Source organism: Chiloscyllium plagiosum, unplaced genomic scaffold (genome assembly GCF_037043375.1).
Source record: "Chiloscyllium plagiosum isolate Xiang-an unplaced genomic scaffold, Cpla_swu_hap1 HiC_scaffold_2, whole genome shotgun sequence".
In the NCBI taxonomy this organism is placed as follows: Eukaryota; Metazoa; Chordata; class Chondrichthyes; order Orectolobiformes; family Hemiscylliidae; genus Chiloscyllium; species Chiloscyllium plagiosum.
This window is the reverse complement of record NW_028270140.1, coordinates 44,178,732-44,206,628: the sequence shown is the minus strand read 5'-3', so window position 1 is coordinate 44,206,628 and position 27,897 is coordinate 44,178,732. Positions and strand designations below refer to the sequence as shown.

The following is a 27,897-nucleotide window of genomic DNA, read 5'->3' as shown; positions in this document are numbered from 1 at the left end:
TGTAGCAGCTCAGGGTCTCTGCATATTGTCTGCCTGCCTGTGCCAGATCCCAGTCCCAACAGCTGTCCCCACTTCACTCCTAGCCTCTAGTTTGCTCCCGTACCAGCACTCAACTGCTCCAAGGTAAGTTACAGGACTGCCTTCCAGTCTCTCCCTGGGACCTGCTGCCTGAATGCTGCTCGAGAACTCCCTGCCCTCCCTGCTCCTGGACTCACTAACCACGCCTGCCTCTGCTCCAGGATTCTCCTCTGGAGCTAGAGGGAGAGAAAAGGAAAAGGAAAGAAAAAGAACAAGTGCAACAGAGGAGCTCCGGCAGAAACATCTTACTCTACTGCCATCTTGCCTCAACAATATTACACTAGTATTGCTGCACAGCTAGTGGTTGATCCTAGCAGTAGCAATTTATTATAAATAAGTTAGTTCTAGCAGCCCCAAGATCTAGAGTAAGCACCCCAAATAGTCATTAAATCTGGAAGGGTGAACTGGCATTATAAAATATGCTCCACGTATCAGCATATAAAAAACTGTTCCTGAGAGGAGCTAACCAGAGTTATAGACGAAGGGCTTTTGCCCGAAACGTCGATTTTGCCTGTCCTCGGATGCTGCCTGAATTGCTGTGCTCTTCCAGCACCACTGATCCAGAGTTATAGACAGTTTGCCAGTTGTGTAGTGTGTAGTTCCCAAGTTGTTAACAACATTGACGTAGTAGTCGTAAGTAATTTGGGGGTTGATTAGCTCAGTTGGCTGGATGGTTGCTTTACAATGCAGAGTGATACCAAAAGCATGGGTTAAATTCACACACATGCTGACTTACGATGAGGGATTCTCCTTCTCGATCTCTCTGCTCACCTGAGGCACGGTGACCCTCAGGTTAAATCATGGCCTGAGGTGTCTCTTTTTAATGACAGAGCAACCCAATCGTTTAGGAAGACTATGGCAACTTTACCTTTACCTTAAGTTGCATTTGATATTTGAAAGAAGACAATCATGTATCCTAGATGTAAAGCAACTAGCTATTAATTACCAAGTAGTAATAAACCAAGACTGTTTAATCAAGACCTGGGCTACCTTCTATCGATTACATCATGTGAATATCCTTCCCCACTTGGTACCAGTGGATCAATGAATCCCAATAAAAAATGAATCTATCCTTAATAAGTTGACAGTGTATGCAGCTGACATTATAAGATGTCTCACTGCTAGAGATGGCTGGTCATCCTAGCTGAATGTTCATCCAGCCCAAAGAGCCTAGTGGCTTGCATTGGATTTTTCTCAACCTCTGGTTCAGCCCACAGCCAGAAAATTAAAACTGCAGACAAGGCTACTCAGTTTGATTTGACTGGATTTGCCAGTACTGTGAACTCCATCAGCAACATAAAGGAGGCAAGAATTCTGTATGTCCATGAGCCTTGGTGCATTGCAGAACCTCTCCATTTGGTACAATTATTAAATAACCTATCAATAATGACAACAAAATTATATCTTCTTCCTTATTCATGGGACATCTCACATCAAATTCTATAAAATCCTAGCAGGTTTTCTTTTTCCTAGGTGTCTTTGCAAACAGTGCCCAGTTTCACTCATAGGCATAATAAGAGAATTTCCTCTGAAGTAGTGTACAATGGAAAAAGGGGGGAAAAGATTCAGAAATAAGAACTGTAGTTAACTCTACTCATGCCAAAGTTAATTTTGCCTCCTTGTGTCCCAGGTATAATCTCTACTGTCTGTTCCTTGACCCACCTAATATATGGGTCCGGAAAATTGACATTTCGGGCAAAACCCTTCATCATTCCTGATGAAGGGCTTTTGCCTGAAACATCGATTTTCCTGCTCCTCAGATGCTGCCTGACCTGCTATGCTTTTCCAGCACCACTCTAATCTAGACTCTGATTTCCAGCATCTGCAGTCCTCACTTTTGCCACCTAATACACATAAATGCCAATGTTCTTATATTCATGAATGAACTAAATTCTCAGAAGGGGGGGAGTAAAGAGTTGAGTGATGGAACTAATTAATTCACTCGTTCAAAGATCTGGCAAAAGAAGGCTAGCCTTTTGTGTGGTACCCATGAGTCTATTTGTTTCTTTCTTTCCTGTGTTTGTAATATCTCACTCCTTGTTTCCCTGATGTTACTGTTGATGTAGTCACTGTAACTTCAAGGAAGGTCTTAAAATTATGTCTATGTAGAGGTTCTGTGATAACTTCAGCTGTCAAATTCACCCCACCAACACTGCAGTAGCTGTAACTAGCTCTACTTGTACATTTCCAGCTGCCTTATTTACCTGTGTAGGTAGACCTGGATATTCCCTCATCCTTGAAATCTCCATTTCCACTCCTGTATCTCAAGGCATGAGGTAGGGACTAGAAAGCAATCTTGTTATTTCACTTATGGTGCTGTGGCTGCAATAAAGACAGTTACCTCACCTCACAGTTTACCTGTGTGCAACTCCACAACTAAGCCTCACATTGCAGAATTACTTTGAGACAATAACAAAACTTTGCATTTGTGAGCTATTTTTGAAACTCACCATCTGCTGGTGGTTGTACATTGGCATCCAGTAAATATCTGTCTTCCCTGACTGAATATAACTCTTCTACAAGCATGATATTTTAATGTGACAGTCTGCACTTTTTTCATTTTATGGAAATTGGCATCTGAGGATAATTCTAATCCAGGCAGAACGTTTCACAGCAAATTAGTTAAAATGCATTATCAGATTCTTACTGGGCCATTCCATGGACATGAAATAATTGCAGGTCACACATGATACAAGCTTGTAACAATTTTTCAACAGAACATTAAATCGGTTGGATAACTCTTGTCAATCCTGTCTCTATTTTTGTAGGAATTTGATTTGGCACTCTTCAAGCTGAAAATTTCATTACACTTCAATGATGTGCTTAACATCAACCATAAAAAAGAAAGTATCAGGCTCCTGGAGGGCATTCACTGCATACATGAGGTTGCATTGGGGAAGGTACCATCTCATTACTTTTTCACAAATACATGTTATGAAGGGCTAGAAAATTTACGATAGACTATTGGGAGCATCAAAAGCAGAACTGAATTCCTAAACTGATGAATCAATGCACTGTATCTCTATTTTCAATGTGCTTTCCATAATCTGAAGTATTTGGGTAGCACTGTAAACTCTCAGGTGGTGAGGGCACACATATTGGTGGAAGATGCAACCAAGTTGAGATACGAGCTATAAAAAGCCTCAGAATAGATGGTCATTTTTTGGTTTGGAGGGTATAAAGGGCCCAATGGAATTAATGGGGCATAAATTGGCATGAAGGGGCACGGGACTGTGGGAGGTGGGGCACAAGGTGGCATGATTGGGGCATGAGGTGTGTGAGGGTGAAGAAGTTTTGAGAGGTGAAGTCTGCAGGGTATCTTTTTGCTTTATTATTCTTTTTAAAGCTGGGGCATCATTCGAATAGACTGAAGCTGCCTCTGTACTCTAAGGTTGGTCAGCCCTGACTCCAATTATTACGAAGTCCCCAGAATGGATCTGACTGTCCAGGGTGCTTAATTCCCAAGTCTGATTTGCAGAGTTGGGAATTTTCCTGATTCTGCACTTCCTACTTGGGAGCTAAAATTCAGGCTGTGACGTGAGAAGCGTGACAACTTGTTCATGGCTGTTTGCACAAGTTTGCAATGTGACAATGATCACATTGTTTTCTTATACCAGCTTGGGTGAGAAGAGGTTACAGAGAGGCCAGTAAATCATGCATCTTCCCAGCCCACTGTCTTCCTCAACAACAAGGCAGAGACGTCACTATGTCAACATAGAGTTGATTATGACTGATGCAAACCATTGTTTCAAAAGATGGAATACAGCTTCTGGTAGATATAAGAGACAATATCAAATCTGCCACACGGTCCTCCTCTTGCTACATTATTATTTCTCTTAGAAACAACCTGTATCACTATCAAGCAATGCCGATTCCCCATTTGAATTTGCTGATTTTAGTTGGCTTGTCAGTCAACGTTTTATGAATTTAATCTTGGATATCAGTTTACTTTTCATAAGACTTCTTTTTAAAGTTATTTGTCTCTATGGGGATCATAACAGTACTTTACACAACAAAGGTGCAGTTCCCAGGTCATATGTGCAGCCATCCTCAAGATTATCCAAAAGATCCAAAATAACCTTTTGAAGTTGAGTGTCTTTAAGTTGTCATACAGCACAGAAACAGACGCTTTGATCTAACTTGTCCATACTGACTAGACATCCAATCTGACATTGTCTCATTTGCCAGCATTCAGCCCATATCCTTCTAAATTAATTCAATTCATATACCTGTCCAGTTGCTTTTTAAATTTGTAACTGTACCCATCTCCACCACTTCCTCTGGCAACTCATTCCATTCAGCAACCACCTTCTGTGTAAAAATGTTACCCCTCAGGTTCTTCCTAAATCTTTTTCCTTTCATCTTAGATCTAGTTTTGGATTCCCCCACCAGGGGAATGACCTTGTCTATTTATCCTATCCATGCCGCTCATGATTTTATAACCCTCTACAAGATCACCCTTCAACCTCCAACTCTCCAGTGAAAATAGCCCCAGCCTATTCTGCCTCTTGCTATAGCTCAAACCCTCCAGTCTCAGCAACATCCTTTAAATCTTTTCTGCACCCTTTCATGTTGCATAACAACATTCCTATATAAGGGCAACCAGAATCGTATGAAGTATTCTGAAAGTGGCCTCACCAATACCCTGTACAACCACCTCATGACATCCCAGCTGCTACACTCAAGTTCTGACCAATGAAGCCAATGCATCAAATGCCTTCTTCACTGTCTACCTGTGACTCCACTTTCAAGGAACTATGCACCTGCACCCCCATGTGTCTTTGTTCAGCAACCTCCCTAGGGCTTCACCATTAACTGTATTAAGTCTTGCTCTTGTTTGCCTTACCAAAATGCAAAACCTCACATTTATTTAAATTAAATTCCATCTGCCACTCTGATCAAAGTCCTGTTTATTCTAAGCTAATCTTTTTCAGTCCTATGATAGCTCTTTTCCTCCCCATTACTGATTGCTTCTGTTCCCCTGACCAATTTCCTTGCTTGCTTGGCAGTGTATTCTTTACACACTTTTTACATCAAGATGTGACAAGTATGGGATGGTGTCAGTTAAGTATCAGAAAATTAGTTTTTTACTGCAAATAGAGCCATCTTCTGGTGAATGGCAAACATCAAGTAACATTAACACCATACAAATACCAGGCTGTGACCATCACCAGTAAGAAAAATCTAACCACTGCCTTTGACATTCAATGGTGTTACCATCATTGAATACCCCACTATCAACATCCTAGGGGTTATCATTGTCCAGAAGCACAACTGGACTCTCCCCATAAACACAGTGGCTACAAGAAAAGGTTAGAGACTAGGAATACTGTGGCAAGTAACTCACTTCCTGGTTCCCTAAAACCTGCCCACCATCTACAGAGTACTCTCTATTTGCCTGGATGGGAGCAGCTCCAACAACACTCAAGTAACTTGACACCATCCAGGGTAAAGCAGCCTGCATTCACAAGCATCCACCACCACTGACATACAGTAGCAGAAGTGTACATGATGTATAAAATGCACTGCAGAAATTCACCAAAGATCCTCAGTCAGCATCTTTCAAACCCATAACTACTTCCATCTAGAAAGACATGTACACCAGATACATGGGAACATCACCAGCGTAACTTCCCCTCCAAGCCACTCACCATCCTGATTTGGAAATATATTTCCATTTCTTCAGTTGTTGGGTCAAAATCGTGGAATTCCTTCCTTAATGACATTGTGGGTCAACCTATAGCAGGTGGACTGCAATGATTCAAGAACGTATCTCATCACCACCTTCTCGAGGGTGACTCGGGGCAGGCAATAAATACTGGCCAGCCAGTGATGCTCATCCTACAAAGGAATAAAAATAAATAAGTCACTGATGGTACTCACTATGTGGTTAGAAAATTTGTTTGCAGGAGGGATGAGAAAGAGAACTGTATTACAGAGGAACCTCAATTATCCGAATGAGATGGGTGGGCACTATTTCATTCGGATAATTGATTATTCAGTTAATAGATTCAATGCCTTTCCCTCTGGGGCTCGGAGGTTTCTGTTAGGTCTGCTCCCCGTTCAGGAGATGCACAGCACACCCAAAGCAGCAGCACACCACACGTGAGCCCCCGCCCCCCCAATACCACCCTTGCCCACTCCCCCAACGCCATCCAACACCACCCCGACCGCCCCCAAACCCCGTCCAACACCACCCCCACCCCATGACACCCAAACTCTGTCTAACATTGACCCCCATCTGCCCCCACCACTGCCCCCAACCCCACCCAACACTGCCTCCTATACTGCCCCTGTCCAACACCACCCCCCCCCGCCCCCCCCACACACACACACAACTTTTTACTGCAATTTTTTGACAGGTTCCACCTTTGCCCTGAACAGGACAACATTGGAGAGATTATCTGGGGAAGGGGGTTTTAGGGTACACCCCTCTGTAGAACTCCAGGGAAAGTGTGTGGGGAGAGAGAGAGAGAGAGAGAGAGAACACGGAAGGTCAGTCATTTGGAGACGGTGCCTGGGCTCACATCACTGTCCAGGACTGTTCTTGGCAGCATTTCAGTAAGCCGAGTTCACTTCTAATCACTAAACAAAAGACGTGATCAGCATTGGAAATACGTCTTTGATATAATGTTTCTATCAGGACCTCGACATCTCCTTCGGATAATCCAATATGCGGATAATTGAGGTTCCTCTCTATTATGTTATGATGTGATGTGAAAGTATTGCGCTGATCATTCTCATTTATGATTGTATAATCTTGGCTTTGGAAACAGCAGAACAAGGTTTGCAAATGGTTCTTTACGTTAATGCAGGTGAATAGTGAATACACATAAGATGATACTTTGATGAACATTTCTAGGTGTGTTAATTAGCAAAAATCACGAGCAGTTTATCAGAGGCTGATTGAAACTGTTTTCTCTCTCTTATTTTGCTAACTCTATAGATTTGTGCTGTCCTTGGCAATTTGCCTCTTTTCTGATGGATTATATTTCTGCATTCAGCTATGTTGCCTTGTTTCACATGAAATGTGGTGTAAATACAATAAGGTTCCAAAGCTGATTCTTATAGGACCAAGGACAGACAACCTTTATAAATTTTAACATTCCACAAAAAATTCCACAATTTTAAGATAAACAGTCATCTGTGTAACAAATTTGCAATATACTTACGGAAGATAGATAATGATATTTCCTCAAAGAGAAAATATAATTTCCAAATTATTTTTAGATATCCAATCAGAATTTCTTTGTTGAACTAGAATAGGTCACAAAAAGGTACAAATCCAGTCAACGGATTTCAATTTGTTAGAATTAATGAGTGAAATCAAATCTGTGATTTGAACTTTCAGCCATTGCTACGGCAACAGAAGTAGACTTTTTTTGCTTTGAGTATAATTTTAACAATTTCAATGTAAATTGAGAAACAAATTTGGAAGGCGATCTCAGCTATCTGTAAGAATAATAGGGTGGTTATGGTAGGGGCTTCTAACTTTCCAAACATAGACTGGGACTGCCATAGTGTTAAAGGTTTAGGTGGAGAGGAATTTGTTAAGTGCACACAAGACAATTTTCTGATTCAGTATGTGGATGTACCTACTAGAGAAGTGCAAGACTTGACATTCTCTTGGGAAATAAGGCAGGGCAGGTGACTGAGGTGTCAGTGGGGAGCACTTTGGGGCCAGCGACCATAATTCTATTAGATTTAAAATAGTGACGGAAAAGAATAGACCAGATCTAAAAGTTGAAAATCTAAATTGGAGAAAGGCCAATTTGGAAGGTATTAGGCAAGAACTTTCGAAAGCTGATTGGAGGTAGATGTTTGCAGGTAAAGGGACGGCTGATAAATGGGAAGCCTTCAGAAATGAGATACCGAGAATCCAGAGAAAGTATATTCCTGCCAGGGTGAAAGTAAAGGTTGGTAGGTTTAGGGAAAGCTGGATGACTAAAGAAATTGAGGGTTTGGTTAAGAAAAAGAAGGAAGCATATGTAAGGTATAGACAGGATACATCGAGTGAATCCTTAGAAGAGTATAAAGGAAGTAGGAGTATACTTAAGAGGGAAATCAGGAGGGAAAAAAGGCGACATGAGATAGCTTTGGCAAATAGAATTAAGGAGAATCCAAAGGGTTTTTACAAATACACTAAGGACAAAAGGGTAACTAGGGAGACAATAGGGCCCCTCGGAGATCAGCAAGGTGGCCTCAGTGTGGAGCCGCAGAAAATGGGGAGATACTAAATGAGTATTTTGCATCAGTATTTACTGTGGAAAAAGATATGGAAGATATAGACTGCAGGGAAATAGATGGTGACATCTTGCAAAATGTCCAGGTTACAGAGGAGGAAGTGCTGATGTCTTGAAACGGGTAAAGGTGGATAAATCCCCAGGACCTGATCAGTTGTACCCAAGAAGTCTGTAGGAAGCTAGAGAAGTGATTGCTGAGATATTTGTATCATTGATAGTCTCAGGTGAGGTGCCGGAAGACTGGAGGTTGGCAAACGTGGTGCCACTGTTTAAGAAGGGCGGTAAGGACAAGCCAGGGAACTATAGATCAGTGAACCTGACCTCGGTGGTGGGCAAGTTGTTGAAGGGAATCCTGAGGGACAGGATGTACATGTATTTGGAAAGGCAAGGACTGATTAGGGATAGTCAACATGGCTTTGTGCGTGGGAAATCATGTCTCACAAACTTGATTGAGTTTTTTGAAGAAGTAACAAAGATGATTGATGAGGGCAGAGCAGTAGATGTGATCTATATGGACATCAGTAAGGTGTTTGACAAGGTTCCCCATGGGAGACTGATTAGCAAGGTTAGATCTCATGGAATACAGGGAGAACTAGCCATTTGGATCCAGAACTGGCTCAAAGGTAGAATACAGAGGGTGGTGGTGGAGGGTTGTTTTTCAGACTGGAAGCCTGTGACCAGTGGAGTGCCACAAGGATCGGTGCTGGGCCCTCTACTTTTTGTCATTTACATAAATGATTTGGATGCGAGCATAAGAGGTGCAGTTAGTAAATTTGCAGATGACACCAAAATTGGAGGTGTAGTGGACAGTGAAGAGGGTTACCTCAGATAACAACAGGATCTTGACCAGATGGGCCAATGGGCTGAGAAATGGCAGATGGAGTTTAATTCAAATAAATGCGTGGTGCTGCATTTTGGGAAAGCAAATCTTAGCAGGATTTACACACTTAATGGTAAGGTCCTAGGGAGTGTTGCTGAACAAAGGGACCTTGGAGTGCAGGTTCATAGCTCCTTGAAAGTGGAGTCGTAGGTAGATAGGATAGTGAAGGTGGTGTTTGGTATGCTTTCCTTTATTGGTTAGAGTATTGAGTACAGGAGTTGGGAGGTCATGTTGCGGCTGTACAGGACAATGGTTAGGCCACTCTTGGAATACTGTGTGCAATTCTGGTCTCCTTCCTATCGGAAAGATGTTGTGAAACTTGCAAGGATTCAGAAAAGATTTACAAGGGTGTTGCCAGGGTTGGAGGGTTTGAGCTATAGAGAGACGCTGAACAGGCTGGGGCTGCTTTCCCTGGAGCCTCGTGGATGAGGGGTGACCTTATAGAGGTTTACAAAATTATGAGGGGCATGGATAGGGTAAATAGACAAAGTCTTTGCCCTGGAGTCAGGGAATCCAGAACTAGAGGGCATAGGTTAAGGGTGAGAGGGGAAAGATATAAAAGACCTAAGGGGCAACTTTTTCACGCAGAGGGTGCTACGTGTATGGAATAAGCTGCCAGTGGAAGTGGTGGAGGCTCGTACAATTGCAACATTTAAGAGGCATTTGGATGGGTATATGAATAGGAAGGGTTTGGAGGGATATGGGCCGGGTGCTGGCAGGTGGGACTAGATTGGGTTGGGCTATCTGGTCAGCATGGATGAGTTGGACCGAACGGTCTGTTTCCATGCTGTACATCTCTATGACTCTACAAGTTTGTGTCTGTTTTAAAACCTGGTAGTCAACCTAACTAACTTACTCTGGGTAATTTTCACTGTATACTTACTGAAACAAATTGCAAAGTTATGGTCTGGGCTACCTGCTTAAGAATGTTTTGAGTGGTTTGGCCTAGTCCATAACAGTGGGAACACACAAAAGTACATCATTATAACATCAGTGGTTTATTTTAGGTCAAACTTTTCACCAACACTTTTGGCAGACTTCTGAATGGGAAATAGCATTTGTAAATATATCGGGTGGCACGGTGGCTCAGTGATTAGTACTGTTGCCTCACAGCGCCAGGGATCCAGGTTCGATTCCCATCTCGGGTGACTGTATGGAGTTTGCATATTCTCCCCATGATTGCGTGGGTTTCCTCCAGGTTCTCTGATTTCCTCCCACAGCCCAAAGATATGCAGGTCAGGTGAATTGGCCATGCTAAATTGCCCATTGTGTTAGGTGGAGAAAGTGAGGTCTGCAGATGCTGGAGATCAGAGCTGGAAATGTGTTGCTGGAAAAGTGCAGCAGGTCAGGCAGCATCCAAGGAACAGGAGAATCGACGTTTCGGGCATAAGCCCTTCTTCAGGAATGAGGAAAGTTTGTCCAGCAGGCTAAGATAAAAGGTAGGGAGGAGGGACTTGGGGGAGGGGCGTCGGAAATGTGATAGGTGGAAAGAGGTCAAGGTGAGGGTGATAGGTCAGACTGGGGTGGGGGCGGAGAGGTCGGGAAGTAGATTGCAGGTTAGGGAGGCGGTGCTGAATTCGATGGATTTGACTGAGACAGGGTGGGGGGAGGGGAAATGAGGAAACTGGTGAAATCCGAGTTCATCCCTTGTGGTTGGAGGGTTCCTAGGCGGAAGATGAGGCGTTCTTCCTCCAACCGTCGTTTTGTTGTGGTCTGACGATGGAGAAGTCCAAAGACCTGCATATCCTTGGTGGAGTGGGAGGGGGAATTGAAATGTTGAGCTACAGGGTGGTTGGGTTGGTTGGTCCGGGTGTCCCAGAGGTGTTCTCTGAAACGCTCCGCAAGTAGGCGGCCTGTCTCCCCAATATAGAGGAGGCCACATCGGGTGCAGAGGATGCAATAGATGATGTGTGTGGAGGTGTAGGTGAATCTGTGGCGGATACGGAAGTTTCCTTTGGGGCCTTGGAGGGAGGTGAGGGGGGAGGTGTGGGCGCAAGTCTTGCATCTCCTGCGGTTGCAGGGGAAGGTGCCGGGAGTGGAGGTTGGGTTGCTGGGGGGTGTGGATCTGACGAGGGAGTCACGGAGGGAGTGGTCTTTACGGAATGCTGATAGGGGAGGGGAGGGAAATATATCCTTGGTGGTGGGGTCAGTTTGGAGGTAGCGGAAATGACGGCGGATGATGCGCTGTACATGGAGATTGGTGGGGTGGTAGGTGAGGACCAGTGGGGGTCTGTCCTGGTGGCGGTTGGAGGGGCGGGGCTCAAGGGCGGAGGAGCGGGAAGTGGAAGAGATGCGGGCATCGTCGACCACATCGGGGGGGAAATTGCGGTCCTTGAAGAAGGAGGCCATCTGGCCACCTGGGAGCAGATGCGGCGGAGTCGAAGGAATTGGGAGAATAGGATGGCGTTTTTACAGGGGGCAGGATGGGAGGAGGTGTAGTGCAGGTAGCTGTGGGAGTTGGTCGGTTTTTAGTAGATGTCCGTGTTGATTCGGTCGCCTGAGATAGAAATAGAAAGATCGAGGAAGGGGAGGGAGGAATCTGAGACTGTCCAGGTGAATTTGAGGTCGGGGTGGAAGGTGTTGGTGAAGTGGATGAACTGTTCAATCTCCTCGTGGGAGCACGAAGCGGCGCCGATACAGTCATCGATGTAGCAGAGGAAAAGGTGGGGGGTGGGGCTAGTGTAGTTGCGGAAGATGGATTGTTCCACATATCCTACGAAGAGGCAGGCATAGCTGGGGCCCATGCGGGTGCCCATGGCTACTCCTTTCGTTTGGAGGAAGTGGGAGGATTGGAAAGAGAAGTTGTTCAGGGTGAGGACCAGTTCAGTCAGTCGAAGGAGGGTGTCAGTGGAAGGGTACTGGTCGGTACGGCGGGAAAGAAAGAAGCGGAGGGCTTTGAGTCCTTCGTGATGGGGGATGGAGGTGTACAGGGACTGGATGTCCATGGTGAAAATAAGGCGTTGGGGACCGGAGAAGCGAAAATCATTGAGCAGGTGGAGGGCATGGGTGGTGTCCCGAACGTAGGTGGGGAGTTCTTGGACTAAGGGGGACAGGACGGTGTCCAGGTATGCGGAGATGAGTTCGGTGGGGCAGGAGCAGGCGGAGACAATGGGTCGGCCAGGGCAGTCAGGTTTGTGGATTTTGGGCAGGAGGTAGAAGCGGGAGGTGCGGGGTTGTGGGACTATGAGGTTGGAGGCGGTGGATGGGAGATCCCCTGAGGTGATGAGGTTATGGATGGTCTGGGAGATGATGGTTTGGTGGTGGGGGGTGGGGTCATGGTCAAGGGGGCAGTAGGAGGAGGTATCTGCGAGCTGGCGTTTGGCCTCAGCGGTCGGTGCGCCAAACTACTACCGCGCCTCTCTTGTCTGCTGGTTTGATAGTGAGGTTGGGGTTGCAACGGAGTGAGTGGAGGGCTGCACGTTGCAACGGAGTGAGTGGTGAGCTGCGCGTACAACGGAGTGAGTGGAGGGCTGCGCGTTGCAACGGAGTGAGTGGAGGGCTGCGTGTTGCAACAGAGTGAATGGAGGGCTGCGCGTTGCAACGGAGTGAGTGGAGGGCTGCGCGTTGCAACGGAGTGAATAGAGGGCTGCGCGTCAACGGAGTGAGTGGAGGGCTGCGCGTTGCAACGGAGTGAGTGGAGGGCTGCGCGTTAGGTGCATTACTCAGAGGTAAATATAGGGTAGGGATATGGCTCTGTGTGGGTTACTCTTTGGACGGTCGGTGTGGATTTGTTGGGCCAAATGGCCTGTTTCCATATTGTAGGGAATCTAATAAAAATGATAAGAGATGTTGGGCTTAGTAAATGTAGGTGTGGATTAAAAAAGGAAAGTCATGCTGAGGCGTTATAAAGCTCTGGATAAGTCACAACTAGAATAATAGGTTCAATTATCGTCCGCACAGTTAAGGAAAGATTTGGAAGTCTTCAAGAAAGTGAGGAGGATATTCCAGAATGAGAAACCTTAGCTTAAAAGGTTGGATTGCAGAAACAGAGGTTATTCTCTGACGAGCAAAGAGGTTTAGGGGTGATTTGAAAGGGGTGCACAAGATTAAGACAGGGTTAAATACAGTCGTCAAAGTAAATCTGTTCCCATTAACCGATCTTTAAATGACTATGGTGTACAGACTTAAAGTTTTGGGCAAAAGTGGTTAGGAGGATATGAGGAACTTGTTTTTTAAATGCAATCAGCAGTAATAATCTTGAATTAGCCACGTACAAGAGTGCTGGACATATAGATGATGGAAGATTTCAAAACCAAATTTGATGGCACCTAGTGGAAATAAACTTGTAGGGCTATAAGGATAGACTGGGACTGTTTGTTTTGGTTCCATAGGAAATCAGCATGCAGTTGACACGCGAAACTGGGTCGCCTGTGTGTAACGACTGCATAGCCCAGATTTTTACCATGAACAGAGAGTCAGAAAAAAAATTATGGAAATGATCGGTAGTCGTCAGTCCCATTTCCAAACACTGCATTTCCGATGTTCATGTGAGCAGGCTGAGTTTCACACATGTGCAGCTTGCAGAGGCAGCTAATGTTTAAAGCATTAGCTACCTCCACTCAAATCTGATTTTACATTCCTCTAACATGAAACACGGATTTTTAGTTTTAGATCTGCTCAGAATAGGTTGAATAGCAAGGGCCCCTTTGGCTATGGTCTCAGAACATATTTGGAGGTAGTCAGGTGCTCTGTGGAAGTGATAAGGTACCCTTGGAGTTCTTAAAAAGTGTACAGATTTAAATACAGTAGTCAAAAATGGGAACAATCAATGTATCTGGAAAAGGTATGTGTCAAAACTATCAGAAGTACTTGTTAAATTGCACAGCCATAAGTGTCAAGGCATTTAAAAGCACTATCCTTTAAATCTTTGAAAGAAAACATCTGGCAATCATCACAAAATGTCATTTTCATGATAGATTTAACCTTTATAAATCACAAACGCACTCTTCCTTTGCAAACTCTGGCTTAACCTGCTGTTGCACTCTTGTTTATTCTGCATCAACCTGTAGTTTTTGTGTTAAAGATAGTGATATTGCTATGATTCTGACAGGATAGCTTTATGGATTTTAATATTTTTATAAATTTAAGCATAAGTATTCTTTGCTCTGCAATCAGATTGCATCTTTAGATAGGAGCAAATTTCAAACAATTTGTAACAACTTCAGCTTGTGTTCATAATCTGAGAAGTGCTTGCACCCTGGCCGTTTTCTGTGCTGGATGAGTCTCTGGTTATGGCACCTAGAAAACTGAAAGGTTAATTATAAGGTCTAACTGAACGAAGAGAAAATAAACATGTTTTGCACAATGAATTTCAATGTATCCAAAATAAATTTGTGTTAATGTAACACTTGAACTGCCTTTGGATCTTAACAATGAACACCAGTTATATTTAACTCTATGATTTGTAATGCTGTATGCTTCTAATCCTTGACACTGAAAAAACTGTTAGAATTGGAAATTGCATTTATTTATTGGGTTGAAGCCACTGAGTTTGTTTTGAAAGACTGACCACAGCATTTCAGTGACTTAAAACAGCAACTTCTAAGATGACTGAACATTTGCCCCATAAAGTCTAATGCCATTATAGTGGAGTCAGGTTGTCTAGGAGTATCCATCAGATGACGGATGGGGTGTCAATTAAGCTAGAGGCTTTGTCCTAGATGGTATTAAGCTTCTTGAACGCTGTTGGAGCTGCATTCATCCAGTCAAGTGGAGAGTATTCCATCACATTCTTAAATTGTGCCTTGCAGATGATGGATAAGAATTGGGAGTCAGGAGGTGAGTTACTCATTGTAGGATTCCTAGCCTTTGACCTGCTCCTGTAGTCATGTATTCAAATGGCTGATCCAGTTCAGTCTCTGGTCAATGTAATCCCCAAAATGTTGTTAATGGGGGATTCAGCAATGGTAATGCAGGTTTTGCTCAAGTTCCTAAATATCATACTTTGTAAAATGCTGCGTTGATACCAATGGTAGTCATTCTCACCTCAGATCAAGTGGCAGAGGGGTAGAGCCATGATCAAAGCTAGAATTACGAAGTTTCTCTGTTCTCAGAATTAGTCTTTGATCATTTCAAAGTCGCAAAATAATTTGTTTATATTCTCATTAAAAACCACACAAAAAAAGGCCACCTTCCTCACCTTCACCATGCTCCTGGTGGTTGGCCTTGCCTGCCCTATATGTGCTACCTCATTTTAGTTGGTTTAAATATTTCCTCAATGTTTTTGGATCAAAGCCAGAAAAATCTAGACAGTATAAAATTATGGATGAATGCATTGTTAACAAGCTTAATTGATCGTGAATTTGCCTTTAAGAAAGGCAAGTGATTTTGAGAGCTGCTGTCTTGCATGTTTTGGAGATCAGCACAATGGCGTTTAATTGGTAACCTGATATGATTATGTCATAAATATAGGGGTGGGTAGCAGCAAGAGATGCAATACCCAATTTCCAAGCATAAAATTTACCCCATTGTCTGTTATAGATAGATAAATCATCTTTAGCCATTGCATGTTTCCTTTGTATAATAAACCATCACAGTCCCATAAGAATGAAGAGATTTTGACTATTATACATGACAATCATTCCACTCATTAAGCATTCCTGGAGTATTCATAGATACTTGGTAGATCTGAGCTCTGTTCTACCCACTGCCTACAAATTCTTTTCTTGTTTCTGTTTACACAAAACACTAAGCATCTCTAGCAGGTACCTGCATGAACTTTAATTGAACACTGAAATAATGATGGACAAAATACAAATGAAATTTACTGCTACATTTAACTTCTGTTTACCAGAAACACAAAACATCAACAAGTCTAAGAAATTACTTACATTTGTTAGAGCTAACAACAATCAGTTAGCTCTGTTTCTTTCTTCATAGATTTTGCCAGACCAGCTGAGGTTTTCTAGAATTTTTGTTTTCAATTCATGTCGGAAATGATTTATTAATCATTATGAAAAGCAGCCATTTTTTAAGCCCCAACCCTACACTATTACTTACATCAAGTTGTTATAATGCCATTACATCTCAAAACAAATATCATTTGCGCCAGGTCAGTTAGAAACAGAGGAAACAATTAGATTTAACAAAGCTCGTATTTATAGTCAGTTATATAACTAATAAAGCTTTTGTATTACATCCAGATACAATTACATCAATTGGGATATGGATAGAAAGACAGCTAAATACATGAAACTCTGAGCATACTTCCCAGAAATCTAAACGCCAGAAGTACAGCAGGTCATTTGGGTTTGTAAAGAATTTAATGCAATTAAATATCACATTGAGGGTCATAAAGCAACCAGGTTAGTACATAGACTTGATTGAAGTTGAGAGAGAAAACACAAATCAAGGTAATGGATAATAGATAACACAATTCAAGTAGCTGCTAAGTGGCTAAAGACATCTTGTCTGGAATACAACAGCAACCATTAAATAAATGGGCATCTGGGTTTTCCCCAGTGCATAATTTAATTCAAATAGCTGATCAAAGAAAGTACACATTGCAAGAGAAACACATTATAATAGTAACAGCATAGTTTTTGACAGATGTCAGAACAGACTAGACTAATTATTAGAGCGATAACAAACTTGATCAGTGGCATGAAATACTAATGCCCTTTAAAATAGTTGATTGCCCTTGTACATCACCTTGTGCAAATATATGCACTTCAATTTTTTTTATATCATTAATTAACATATGAAAATTTTCAGCAAAGCATTAAGTACCAGAAACACACCTCATTTCTGATGCTGTAGCACAAACTAGCACATACACATTGGACATTACTAATTAAAGGACCATAACTCCATAAGTAACTGAAGGTCATTTATCTTCTAGGTGCAACAAACTGTGCAAAAGAGCTGAAGATCTAATTCACAAATGTGCTTTTACAGCCAACATAACTCTTCTCCAACCCATCTGTTGCTAATTCACCTACACAATACTTTTTTTTTCTAATTTGCACCTCTGGTTTGAGTAATAGTTATTCTACAGGCTTTTCGGAAAAAAAAGCGGTACGTGCTGAATTCAGCTGCTTGTTTGTCAAATGATGTGATACAATATTTTACCATATAAGTAGCTGGGACATGTATCATGCTACCACGTGGAGTAGCTGAAGTGAGTAGTATAGATGGCCTTGATGATAAGCTAGATAAATGCACGAAGAAGATCAGGATAGGAAGATGTGCTAAAAATGTTAGATGTGAAGTGTGAGGCAACTTGCATAATGTTAAAACACCAGCACAAAGTAGTTGGGCTGAATAATCTGATTCTTTACCACAAATTCTACCTAATGATAGTTATGAGAGAGGAAGAAAGAACTTGCAGTTATATAGAACCTTGCATAACCTCTCGGTGTCTTAACATGCTTCACAGCCAATAAAATATTGCTAAAGTGTAATCATTACTGTAATGTTCGATATCCAGCAGTCAGACTGCAAGCAGTAAAGTGCCTCAAATAGCAATGAAATAACAAGCAGGTAACTCTTTCTAGTGAAATTGGTTGAGGGATTTATATTGATCAAGTCACCAAAGAGAAATCTTTCTTCCTTTTGTTCAATGTGAGGAGTGATCATTCATACTAATTTACTAAATAAGGCTTTGTTTTAGATTGTATACCGATGTACCTAATCAATGTATAATTTGTTAAGCCTCCCATAATATTCCATGCAGTGTAGTTCATCATCCATTTTTAATAAACAGGTTTTCTCCATGTGAGCCATATGTTACATACTACATCTTAGCAGTGATGGTTAGCCCCAGTTGTTCTTAACAATTGCATTAAACTCCCCAGTTGCTCCATCATAAGCATCATATACAAATTACAGGTTCTTCTTGTGAAAGACCCACTGCTCGTCACTACCTCCAGTGAAACAACATTTTAAATATTTATTGTTTCAAATGTATTAATATTTAACTATTTTCCCTGCTCACATGACCAAATATTAACAAAGGACAGACTCTTGGGAGGGAGTGACCATATTGGAAATATAAGTATATTCAGCTGTGTATTTCCATTTTGGGATTTAGCTATATCACAGTGTCACAAAACATTTTTTTCCTTGTTTTACATATCATAAACTGTTCAGTTCAAAGATTCCTTATTTAACAGAAAAAAGGTGCATGTCTGTTTTTATCATTATTAATCATGAATTGATCCAATTACATTAAAAGTGAAACTTACTTGTTTGATTTTCTTCTAACAATGTCAGAGAAAAACAGACATCCATTTGTGTTTTGGTAAAGGAGGAATTTTGTCTCCAATATACATTGCTGAATTTCTTGTTATCATTTCTGTTACTGTGGGGCCAAGTCTTGGCCGGGCAGTTTTTAACTAGGAAGTAATTGAATTGTCAGGCCATGTCATCAAGATCTTTTTGTAAGCATGTGTATAATTTCAAAGCCTTTAAATGCATCATTAAGGGTAAGGAACTTTTCTCTCATCAAATGTACTTACATTAAATGGTAATATAAAATGAATGGCAATCTTGTTTTAAAAAAAATGTTTCAGTGATAGGAATGAAGGGGATTTGTATGGGGTTTTCTGTGAAATTACTTTCCTGAATATCCTTTTGTTCAAAGATGGTGCTTAGCACCTCTTGTATTCTTGTGTTGCTGACATCTGAAGATTTGTTCAGAGATAGTGCATTTTGGTGAATCAAATCAAGCCTCATGCAAAATCTTTTGAAACTGCTTCTATGAAATTAGGGGCTGACATTAAAATGGCAAATGTACAAATTATAGAAAACACTGTAAATGCCACTAAGCACAATCTGTCAACCACGGCAGCAGCAAACTTCCATTCACTGCAGAGGACTTCACCCTCATCTTGGTCCCGGAAACGCTTGGCAATGAACTGAAGCTCCTCTAGAATCTTCACGATCTCCAGAGAGCTTCCAACAATAGGAATGCTCTGGGCACAGCCACTGTCCTTGGAAGGCGAGCAAGTGATCCGACCGCACATCATACCTGAGTCAGCACTGACAGGGCAGCATGGGTTCTCCATAGTGTGATAGCCGAAGTAGATCATGTTGCCATTGCCAGACCGCTGACTGGGCATTCCACTCATCTCCACGGTGCTGAAGCTTTGTTGCTGCTGCTGATTGTACCTGCAAGGCACACTGCTCCTTCCATCTCCAGGCTTCTTCATGCGAAGAAACCAAGCACACCAATTCAACAACACCACTCGGACCTGTTAGAAAAACCAGGAGAAAGGAAAATGCTCATCATTACATATTTTGCATCTTCCATGGCCACAGCATAGTTCTATAGCATTTTAAACCCAATTAAGTAATTCTAAAGTACTGTAATATGGGAAACAAAGTAGGCAATTAGTGCACAGTTAGCTCCTACAAATAATAAATGTGTTCCTAGCCAGATACTCTGTTTCAACGGTGTTAAGCTATAAATATTGTCTAAGACACTGATGAGAATTTGCCTGCTCTTCTTCATTTAGTACAGTATATCATGTTATGACACGGGGTAAACTCCTCTGCTAATTTAAACCAGCAACACAGAAAAGATTCACCCTGTGCTATAATCTGTTAAAGAACTATTCCAGAGGTCATTATTTAAAGTAAAAAGTAACAACTTTATTCTTTAAGTCTAACAGTGAATATTAACTAACAACTATTTACAACTCCTTTCTCTTAAACCTATCTTTTACTTCCCACTATACAATACAAATCCAAGAAAAAAAAGTCACAATTATGATTTACGAAAAAATGTTGTTTCAAAACCAGCCAACTTTGCCAAATCTCCTTTGTAATTCTCTCCAGGTCAGTTGCGATGTTCTGCTCCGCAGACTTCTTCTACAGGCAGGTACCTCCCAGAGAGCTCTTAAACTAGCAGCCTACATCTGTTGGTCTTTGGCAGCTCTCTCTCAACTGTTCAAAAATGTCCGGTTTTCTACTCCAAAACATCGGATCATTTCATTGGCTTTAATATTATCAAAATACTACATTCAAACTTGATTGGAGTTTGGTACCTTGGGGCATAATTTAAACTGATTGGCCGAAATTGAATTTGTTTTTGTCTCATAGCAACCCAGCTACTGCTAGCTGTTTTGACCAAATATTACATTGTTACCTTGTTCAGAACACTTTGTGTTGTGTCAGGCAAACCTTGTTAGTTTTTCAACACTCAAAGGTACAGGAACTCTACACCTTCATAACAATCATAACAGCTCCAATGGTAGCTCAATTTGTTTCTTTGATTGGTACAGTAAATTTGACAGGGCATTATTGATATAGTAATGCCATCAAAAAGAGTTTACCATTAATCTTAATTCTTAGATGAAGCAGGTGGAGATTCTGGTTGGTCAAACTGTTGCCCATGTAACTTGCTGCACCCCCATGTCAATGATAGCCCAACTAAATAGCACCCTCTTATCATAGTACATAACTTTTCAAGACTCTTTCTTGTGCCCCAGTTCCGATGAATGCAAAATAAAAACATTCAAACTCTTGTCTTCTTTTAGCAATGTTTAAGTACTGTTCTACCAAGAATTTATTAATTGTAAGTTTATTAAACTGTATATTATTACTGAACTTAAGCAATGCATTTGCAAAATAATTTTTTTTCAGGAAACACACTTGTGTTGAATGTTTTTTTTTATTGTCTCTTTGTTCTTTGTCAGATGGGGTGGATTTAATTCTGAAAATTAAAATGGATGTTAGGACTGCCCATAACTGAATGGCACAAAATAGCTGATACTTGTTCATGACTATTGCTGTAGAATATGCCTGACAGTAATTAGAGCGTGTGGAAAAATACTTGCTTAACATAGTCTCTGCAAGTAAAACAATAGTAACTCTCTACTATCAAGGTTGCTTAAATGAGATAAAACGTGTAGCTGCAATTGTTTAACATTTAACTAGTTGTTTCTCTTGAATAATTTAATCAACCTGTTACAACATTAAGTCTGTGTTTTAGTTAAGATCCTTTACATAATTGTAGATATAAATTCCAAAGTAGCTATAAATGTACTCATATACACAAAATCACCATTAGAGGTAAAGATTCAAACCAGTTTCAGACAGTAAAAGTAGCTCCCCTTCTCACTGCAGAGAGGAATGAATATAGAAATTAGCAGATATTGGAATGTGGATTGAATGAACAGATTAAGACATAACTTGTTATCCAAAGAGTGCTAACATTAGGTGTAAACACACAACTTTATTGGAACTGATTAAAAATCAATATTCTTTTGTATTCCCTAAAATGAGAAATTTAAGAGGTTATGAAGTAATAGGCAAATATCTAATTGATTGGCAGTTAACACAATATAGCTGTCAAATGTTACTTGAATACAGTATCCATTATGAAAAGCCTCAAGGAGAAAGATAAGGAGGTCTGGTAAAACATCATGAAAGACCGGGGCGGATGGATACAAGCCCACCCATCTTGGTGATTAGCAAGTTTGAACTGTGTAAGATACTCCACCCAAGAGCCAATTACAGAGGGATAACCTGACATCACGGACCAATAGCAATCAAACTGGGGGCGTGTGCACTCTAAGCTTGAAGTGCATAAGACATTCAAAAGCTTTGTGTGTGCCTTTTTGCTGTTGCTGCAACTTAGCTGTAAATTGCAATGAAGGTTATCTGACACTACCACCAGGCCTGGGCTCTCAGTGGAAAATGTGTGATCTAACAATAGGTGACACTGAATCACCACCACTTTGCATCTTTCCAAATTTATCTCCATTCGAGGTTTTGTTTAAAGGCCAGTTTTGAAAAGTCATAGTGTAACTTGTAGTGTAACCCGTTTCTCTCTCCACAGATGCTGCCAAACCTGCTGAGTTTCTCCGGCACTTTGTTTATGTTCTAAAATGCCATTGTTGGGAAAGAAACATACAGAGGAACCTCCGGTTTCCTCCCACAGTCCAAAGATGTGCAGGTCAGGTGAATTGGCCATGCTAAATTGCCCGTAGTGTTAGGTAATAAGGGGTAAATGTAGGGGTATGGGTGGGTTGCGCTTCGGCGGGTCGGTGTGGACTTGTTGGGCCGAAGGGCCTGTTTCCACACTGTAAGTAATCTAATCTAATCTAAATCTTCCAGTTGATATTATTCCTGCTGCCATATTTTCCTACTGTGATTAATTATTCTTCTTACTTGTACATTCTTCAGTATCTCATTGCTAATGTAATCTCTTGGCCTTGAAGACTTTTGCTTCTGTAAATGGCTATTTACTTTCCTGGTCTTAAATCAGTTAAATCACAGAGTTTAGCAATGCTCTTTTCCTTATTTCAATGTTTTAAATAATAATGTTGTATCTCAATATTTTCCCATATCTTTGCAATTAAAATGCAGGTTTCCCAGCTTCTGATGATCTTTTCTTTGACCCTGCATGCTTTAGCTTTATAAATGGTTTCCTTTGTCATATTAATTCTGCTTTGCAATGTTCCTGATGCTGCAACCTCCATGTAAAGTACTTTTATAGATTCTGATATACCCACTGGCCCCATGGCTCATGATGCCAACTGTCTATTGCAGCAACAATCATTATGAGCTCTAAGTACTCTTGTTTCCATTGTTACACTTCTCTCTGTGTGTTTTGTGCTGTTAACTGTCCCCTTACCCAATAGGGATTGTCATTTTTGGAGCCGCAATATGTAAATAATCCCAGTAGTTTAGCTGGGAAGCTTCGATAGATTCTCATTTCTTGATTGAATCTGCAACTGTCAAGTGGATCTAGCTCTTTCTAGCCCTCACTGCTTCTTCAGCACTTCTTACCAGACTTAATCAAGGCTTTAGCTTGGAATTTTTCTCATCCCAGTCAGTCCATCCACACTGCCTACATATTTATTCAAGTGATTGCAGTGGTTGACTGTCTAAATACTTCTTAAAGCATTAAAGTCTTTAAAGCTGTACACACATTTGGTCTTCTGCAACATTCTTCCTTTGGGTTCAATGAATTTTTGTAGTGTTAAGCAACAACATCTATTACTTATCACCATTAGATATTTTGATTGGAAGGATGCTACTACATTCCTCCTCCCTTGACTAGGTCTAACGCCTACTTGGTTTACAGTGGTAGCAGAATAGTCTTGGTCAAGTCATAACGAGATGAGGGTTTTATTTGAATAAGATTTGGTTTATTCTTTTAACAATCAGGTACAAGTTACATTAGTCATTGTTATTTGATTTGATTTATTGTCACATTTATCTAGATATAGTGAAATGTTTTGTTTTGCATACAGTACAGACAGATTGTACCATACAAAGTGCATTAATGTAATAGAACAGAGTGAATAATACAATGTTACGGCTACAGAAAAGGTGCACAGAAAGCAAGATCAACATTAAATTTAAAATTTGTAAGTTCCATTCAGAAGACTAATAACAGCAGGGAAGAAGCTGTTCTTGAATGTATTTGTACGTATACATAAGCTTTTATATCCTCTGCCAAAAGGAAGAGGGTGGAAGAGAGTATAACTGGGATGGGACTTTGTTTATGTTGGTTGCTTTCTTGCAGTCAATAGATGGAAAGTTGGTTTGTGAGGTGGACTGGACTCTGTGAACAGAGTTTCTTGTGGTCTTGGGAACAGCAGTTGTTAAACCATGCTGTGATGCATTCAGATAAAATGCTTTCTATGGTGCATCTGTAAAAAATTGGTAAGAGTCTTGTGTACATGCCAAATTTCCTTAGCCTCCTCAGGAAGTAGAGACACTGTTGTGTTTTCTTGACCATTGAATCAACATGGGTGGACCAGGAGAGATTATTGGTGATAGTTCCAGGAACTTGATGCTCTCGACCATCTCCACCTCAGCTCCATGGATAGCCTCCACTCCACTTCCTGAAATCAATGACCAACTCCTTCATCTTGTTGACATTGATAGAGAGATTGTTGTCCTTACACCATGCCACCAAGCACTTAATCTCTTTCCTGCATTCTGTCTTGTCATTGTTTCAGATCCATCCTGCAATGGTGGTATTGTCAGCAAACTTGTAACTGGAGTTGGGGCAGAATTTGGCCACACAGTCTTGAGTGTGTAAGACTAAGACTAATGGGAGATGTAGCTGTGGAAGACTCCTCAGAATGCTGATATTTGTAGAAGCTCCTCCTCCAGCAACTTGCTTAACTGTCCACTACCATTCACAACTGGATGTGGCAGGACAGCAGATCTACAATCTGATTGTTTGGGTGTGGAATCACTTAGGTCTGTCTATCGCTGCTTAAGCTGTTGGACACAAAAGCAGTCCCAGGTTGTAGCTTCACCAGATTGACACCACAATTTTAGATATACTGGTGCTGTTCCTGGCATGCCTTCCTGTGCTCTTCACTGCGCCGCTGTTGATCCGCTGACTTTATAGAAATGATAGAGTGGATGATATATCAGACTATGAGGTTGCAGATTGCAGCTGAATATAATTCTGCTATGACTGATGGCCCACAGCACCTCATGGATTCCCCTTTTAGAGTTGCTGGATATGTTTGAAATCATCTAGCTCAGTGACAATGCCACACATGATAGAGCATATCCTTATTGTGAAAGTGGAACTTCATCTCTATGAGGACTCCACCTTTTGAATCCAATCTGATTTAGTCAGATATCCATGATGTTTCTGGGCAACTAGTAGCTGACAACCCCAGACTGGTTGTCAAAAGGTGTGGTGCTTGAAAAGCACAAAAGGCTTCCTGATGAAAGGCTTGCCTGAAACATTGACTCTCCTGCTCCTCAGATGCTGCCTGACCTGCTGTGCTTTTCCAGCACCACACTGTTTGACTCGGATCTCTAGCATCTGCGGTCCTCACTTTCGACTAACCTCAGATAGGCTGGCTGCTCTTGAAAAGCATCAGGAAGCAATTCTTGATGAAAAGCTTAAGCTCAAAGTGTCAACTCTCTTGCTCCTCAGATGTTGCTATGCTGTGCTTTTCCAGTGCCACACGTTTTGACTTGGATCACCAGCATCTGCAGTCCTCACTTTCTACTAACCCCAGATTGTCTAGCTGCTCTCGAAAGGCACAACTGCTGCCACCAGGGAACACAATTTGCAAAGACCCTATTGTGGCCACTTAAATGCTTGAGGGCACTTGATTTCAGCAGACCACCCTCTGAGTTAACATGGATTTGAGATCCCCATTAGTCTTGAAAAAACAGTCCATCATTACAAATTATTTATGAAGAGTCGAAGGCCATTGTGCATCATGATATTTATTCAGACAAATATTGTGGAGCACATTAATTTGCTTTAATCAAAAATAGGTCAAGCTGCATTATAAATATTCAGATTTAATTAAATTAATGCACTCCACATAAAGGCCTCGGAGGCTGTGCAATTGTTTCTCAGTGTTTCCCCTGTGGCATCTTCTGCACTGCCGGATTTCCCCCGTAATACATTCCTAATGGAAGCAATGGCTTGGAAGTATTCTACTGACTATAATAATGAAAGAATACAGGAAACAAAAAATAGTTTCAGGTTTAATACATAGTTTATAATGAGCTGTACTTTCCTATATTATTCATGATTGGAATGGAGGAAAAATATCAAACTATGTTCCCCTTTCATAAAGCCTGTTTAATGCATGTTGGAGTAATTAGTGATGAATAAGGTGACAACAATGATCTGCAGTTATTTATTTAATTGGCATTTTAAGAGATTCTGTCACCTGCCCTCATCCGTGATTATGTTCATGCCCGGGTGTCCTTGGAGAAGGCTCTTGATGCCTTTAGAGAGAGGTAGGCACCACAAGAGATACAGTGCTTTACTACCCCTTCAACACCATTTTGATTTAGCCCCTTCTTGCTCTCCCTAACCCCCTTCACCTTTAATGGATTGCATTGCCTTTAATGGGCATTGCATGTAAATGTTCAACTGACTAGGCGTTTTTTTAAACTGGTGATGGTTACTCATTTTTTTAAAAATCACGGTGATTTTGGTGGTGGGAAGGCACTCCTTTGTGTGTGATAACACTTCTGGATAGAAAAAGAAAGAGATTCTGTCTATGTAACTTGCAACTATGGCTCAGGAAGTTTAACATTAAGATGGCATAATGCGCTATGTTTCATACTTGATGAGAGTGTTGGTGTTTAAATAAATGAAACTAGATGTGCCAAACACCACTGGACTAATGCAACTCAGCAGACTAGGAATTCATTGCCTTGTTTACAGGCTATACAACCTGTGCTTCTAACCAACCTTCAAGAGACTAATGAGACAGTCACTAAAGGTGTTTGCCTCAGTGTGGTGCTGGAAGATTCACATTTAATGACATTTCCCAATGTGAGAAGCTGAATAAATAGCCCCTCAAACTTGGTACAGGATCAAAAGTGGCACTTCTTTTACTGCCTTGGAGCTGTTCACTGTCTGACCCATTTGAAATAGGCAAGTTAAAAACTCATTAAACATTTGCCTTATAAAATCAGATGATCTTAAGATACTCAAATCTGGGTCAATCTGATCACATGCTCATTGCTGCAGTATGAAAATTTACACATTTTTCTTGATAATGGGTTGTTTCATAAAATATTAACTCAGCACGGTCTCTTTAATTAGGTTATTTGATTCCTCAAAACAATACAAACAAAATTAATTTCAAACAGTCCCTGAAAGGGGTCCAGTGATTACAAATGAAATTGTGAAAGGAAACAACAAATTGACAGGATGGTGGAGTGGGCAGATGAGATTCAATGTCGAAGAGTGTGGTGCTGGAAAACCACAGCAGGTCAGGCAGCATCCGAGGAGCAGGAGAATCAATCATAAGCTCGATGAGGAATGAGGCTTGTGGCACAAGGCAGCTGAGAGATAAATGGGAGGGGGGTGGGGTTGGGAGGAAGGTAGCTGGGAAAGCGATAGGTAGATGAACATGGGGGTGAAGGTGATAGGTTGAAGAGGAGGGTAGAGTGGATAGATGAGAAAGAAGATGAACAGGTAGGACAGTTCAAGAGGATGGCACCGAGTTGAAAGGTTGGATATGGGATAAGGTGGGGGGAGGGGAATTGAGGAAAATGGTGAAATCCACATTGATCCCAGGCAGAAGATGAGGAGTTCTTCATCCAGGTGCCAGGTGGTTAGGGTTTGGCAGTGGAGGAGGCCCAAGACTTGCATGTTCTTTGCAGTGTTGGAGGGGGAGTTGAAGTATTCGGCCACAGGGTGGTGGGGTTATTTTCAGAAATGTTTTCAGAAATGTTTTCAGAAATGTTTCCAGAGATGTTTCCAGAGATGTTTCCAGAGATGTTTCCAGAGATGTTTCCAGAGATGTTTTCTGAAATATTCTGTGAGTTGGCATCCAGTCGCCTCAATGTAGGAGAGATCACATTGGGAGCAATGGACACAGTAAATGATGTGGAAATACAGGCAAATCTCAGTTAGATGTGGAAGGATTCTTCAGGGCCTTGGACGGAGGTAAGGGAGGAGGTGTGGGCACAGGGTTTGCACATCTTGCAGTGGCAGGGGAAGGTGCCAGGTGTGGAAGGTGGGTTGGTGGGGGGTGGGGCGTGGAGCTGACAAGAGAGTTGTGGAGGGAATGGTTTCTCTGGAATGCAGAAAGGGGCAGGAATGGAAATATATCCCTGGTGGTGGGGTCTGTTTGTAGGTGGCGGAAATGGCGGGAAGATGATGCAATGTATCCAGAGGTTGGTGGAGTGGAAGTTGAGGACCAGGTGGGGCACACACACTAAACAACCTTTCCTGATGAAGGGCTTATGCTCGAAACATTGATTCACCTGCTCCTTGATGTTATTTGACCG

The 27,897-nt window shown here is 41.6% G+C and overlaps 1 protein-coding gene across 1 annotated transcript in view; it reads right to left on the bottom strand.

Annotated features, from left to right (window-relative positions):
* Window positions 1-15,912: 15,912 nt before the first annotated feature.
* chrna8 (cholinergic receptor, nicotinic, alpha 8) overlaps window positions 15,913-27,897 on the bottom strand; it is a 196,897-nt gene continuing 184,912 nt past the window's right edge. Inside the window, exon 10 of the mRNA XM_043715303.2 lies at window positions 15,913-19,394. Coding sequence (XP_043571238.1) covers window positions 18,873-19,394 — 522 coding nt within the window. The 3' untranslated portion in view covers window positions 15,913-18,872. The remainder of the gene's footprint in view (window positions 19,395-27,897) is intronic.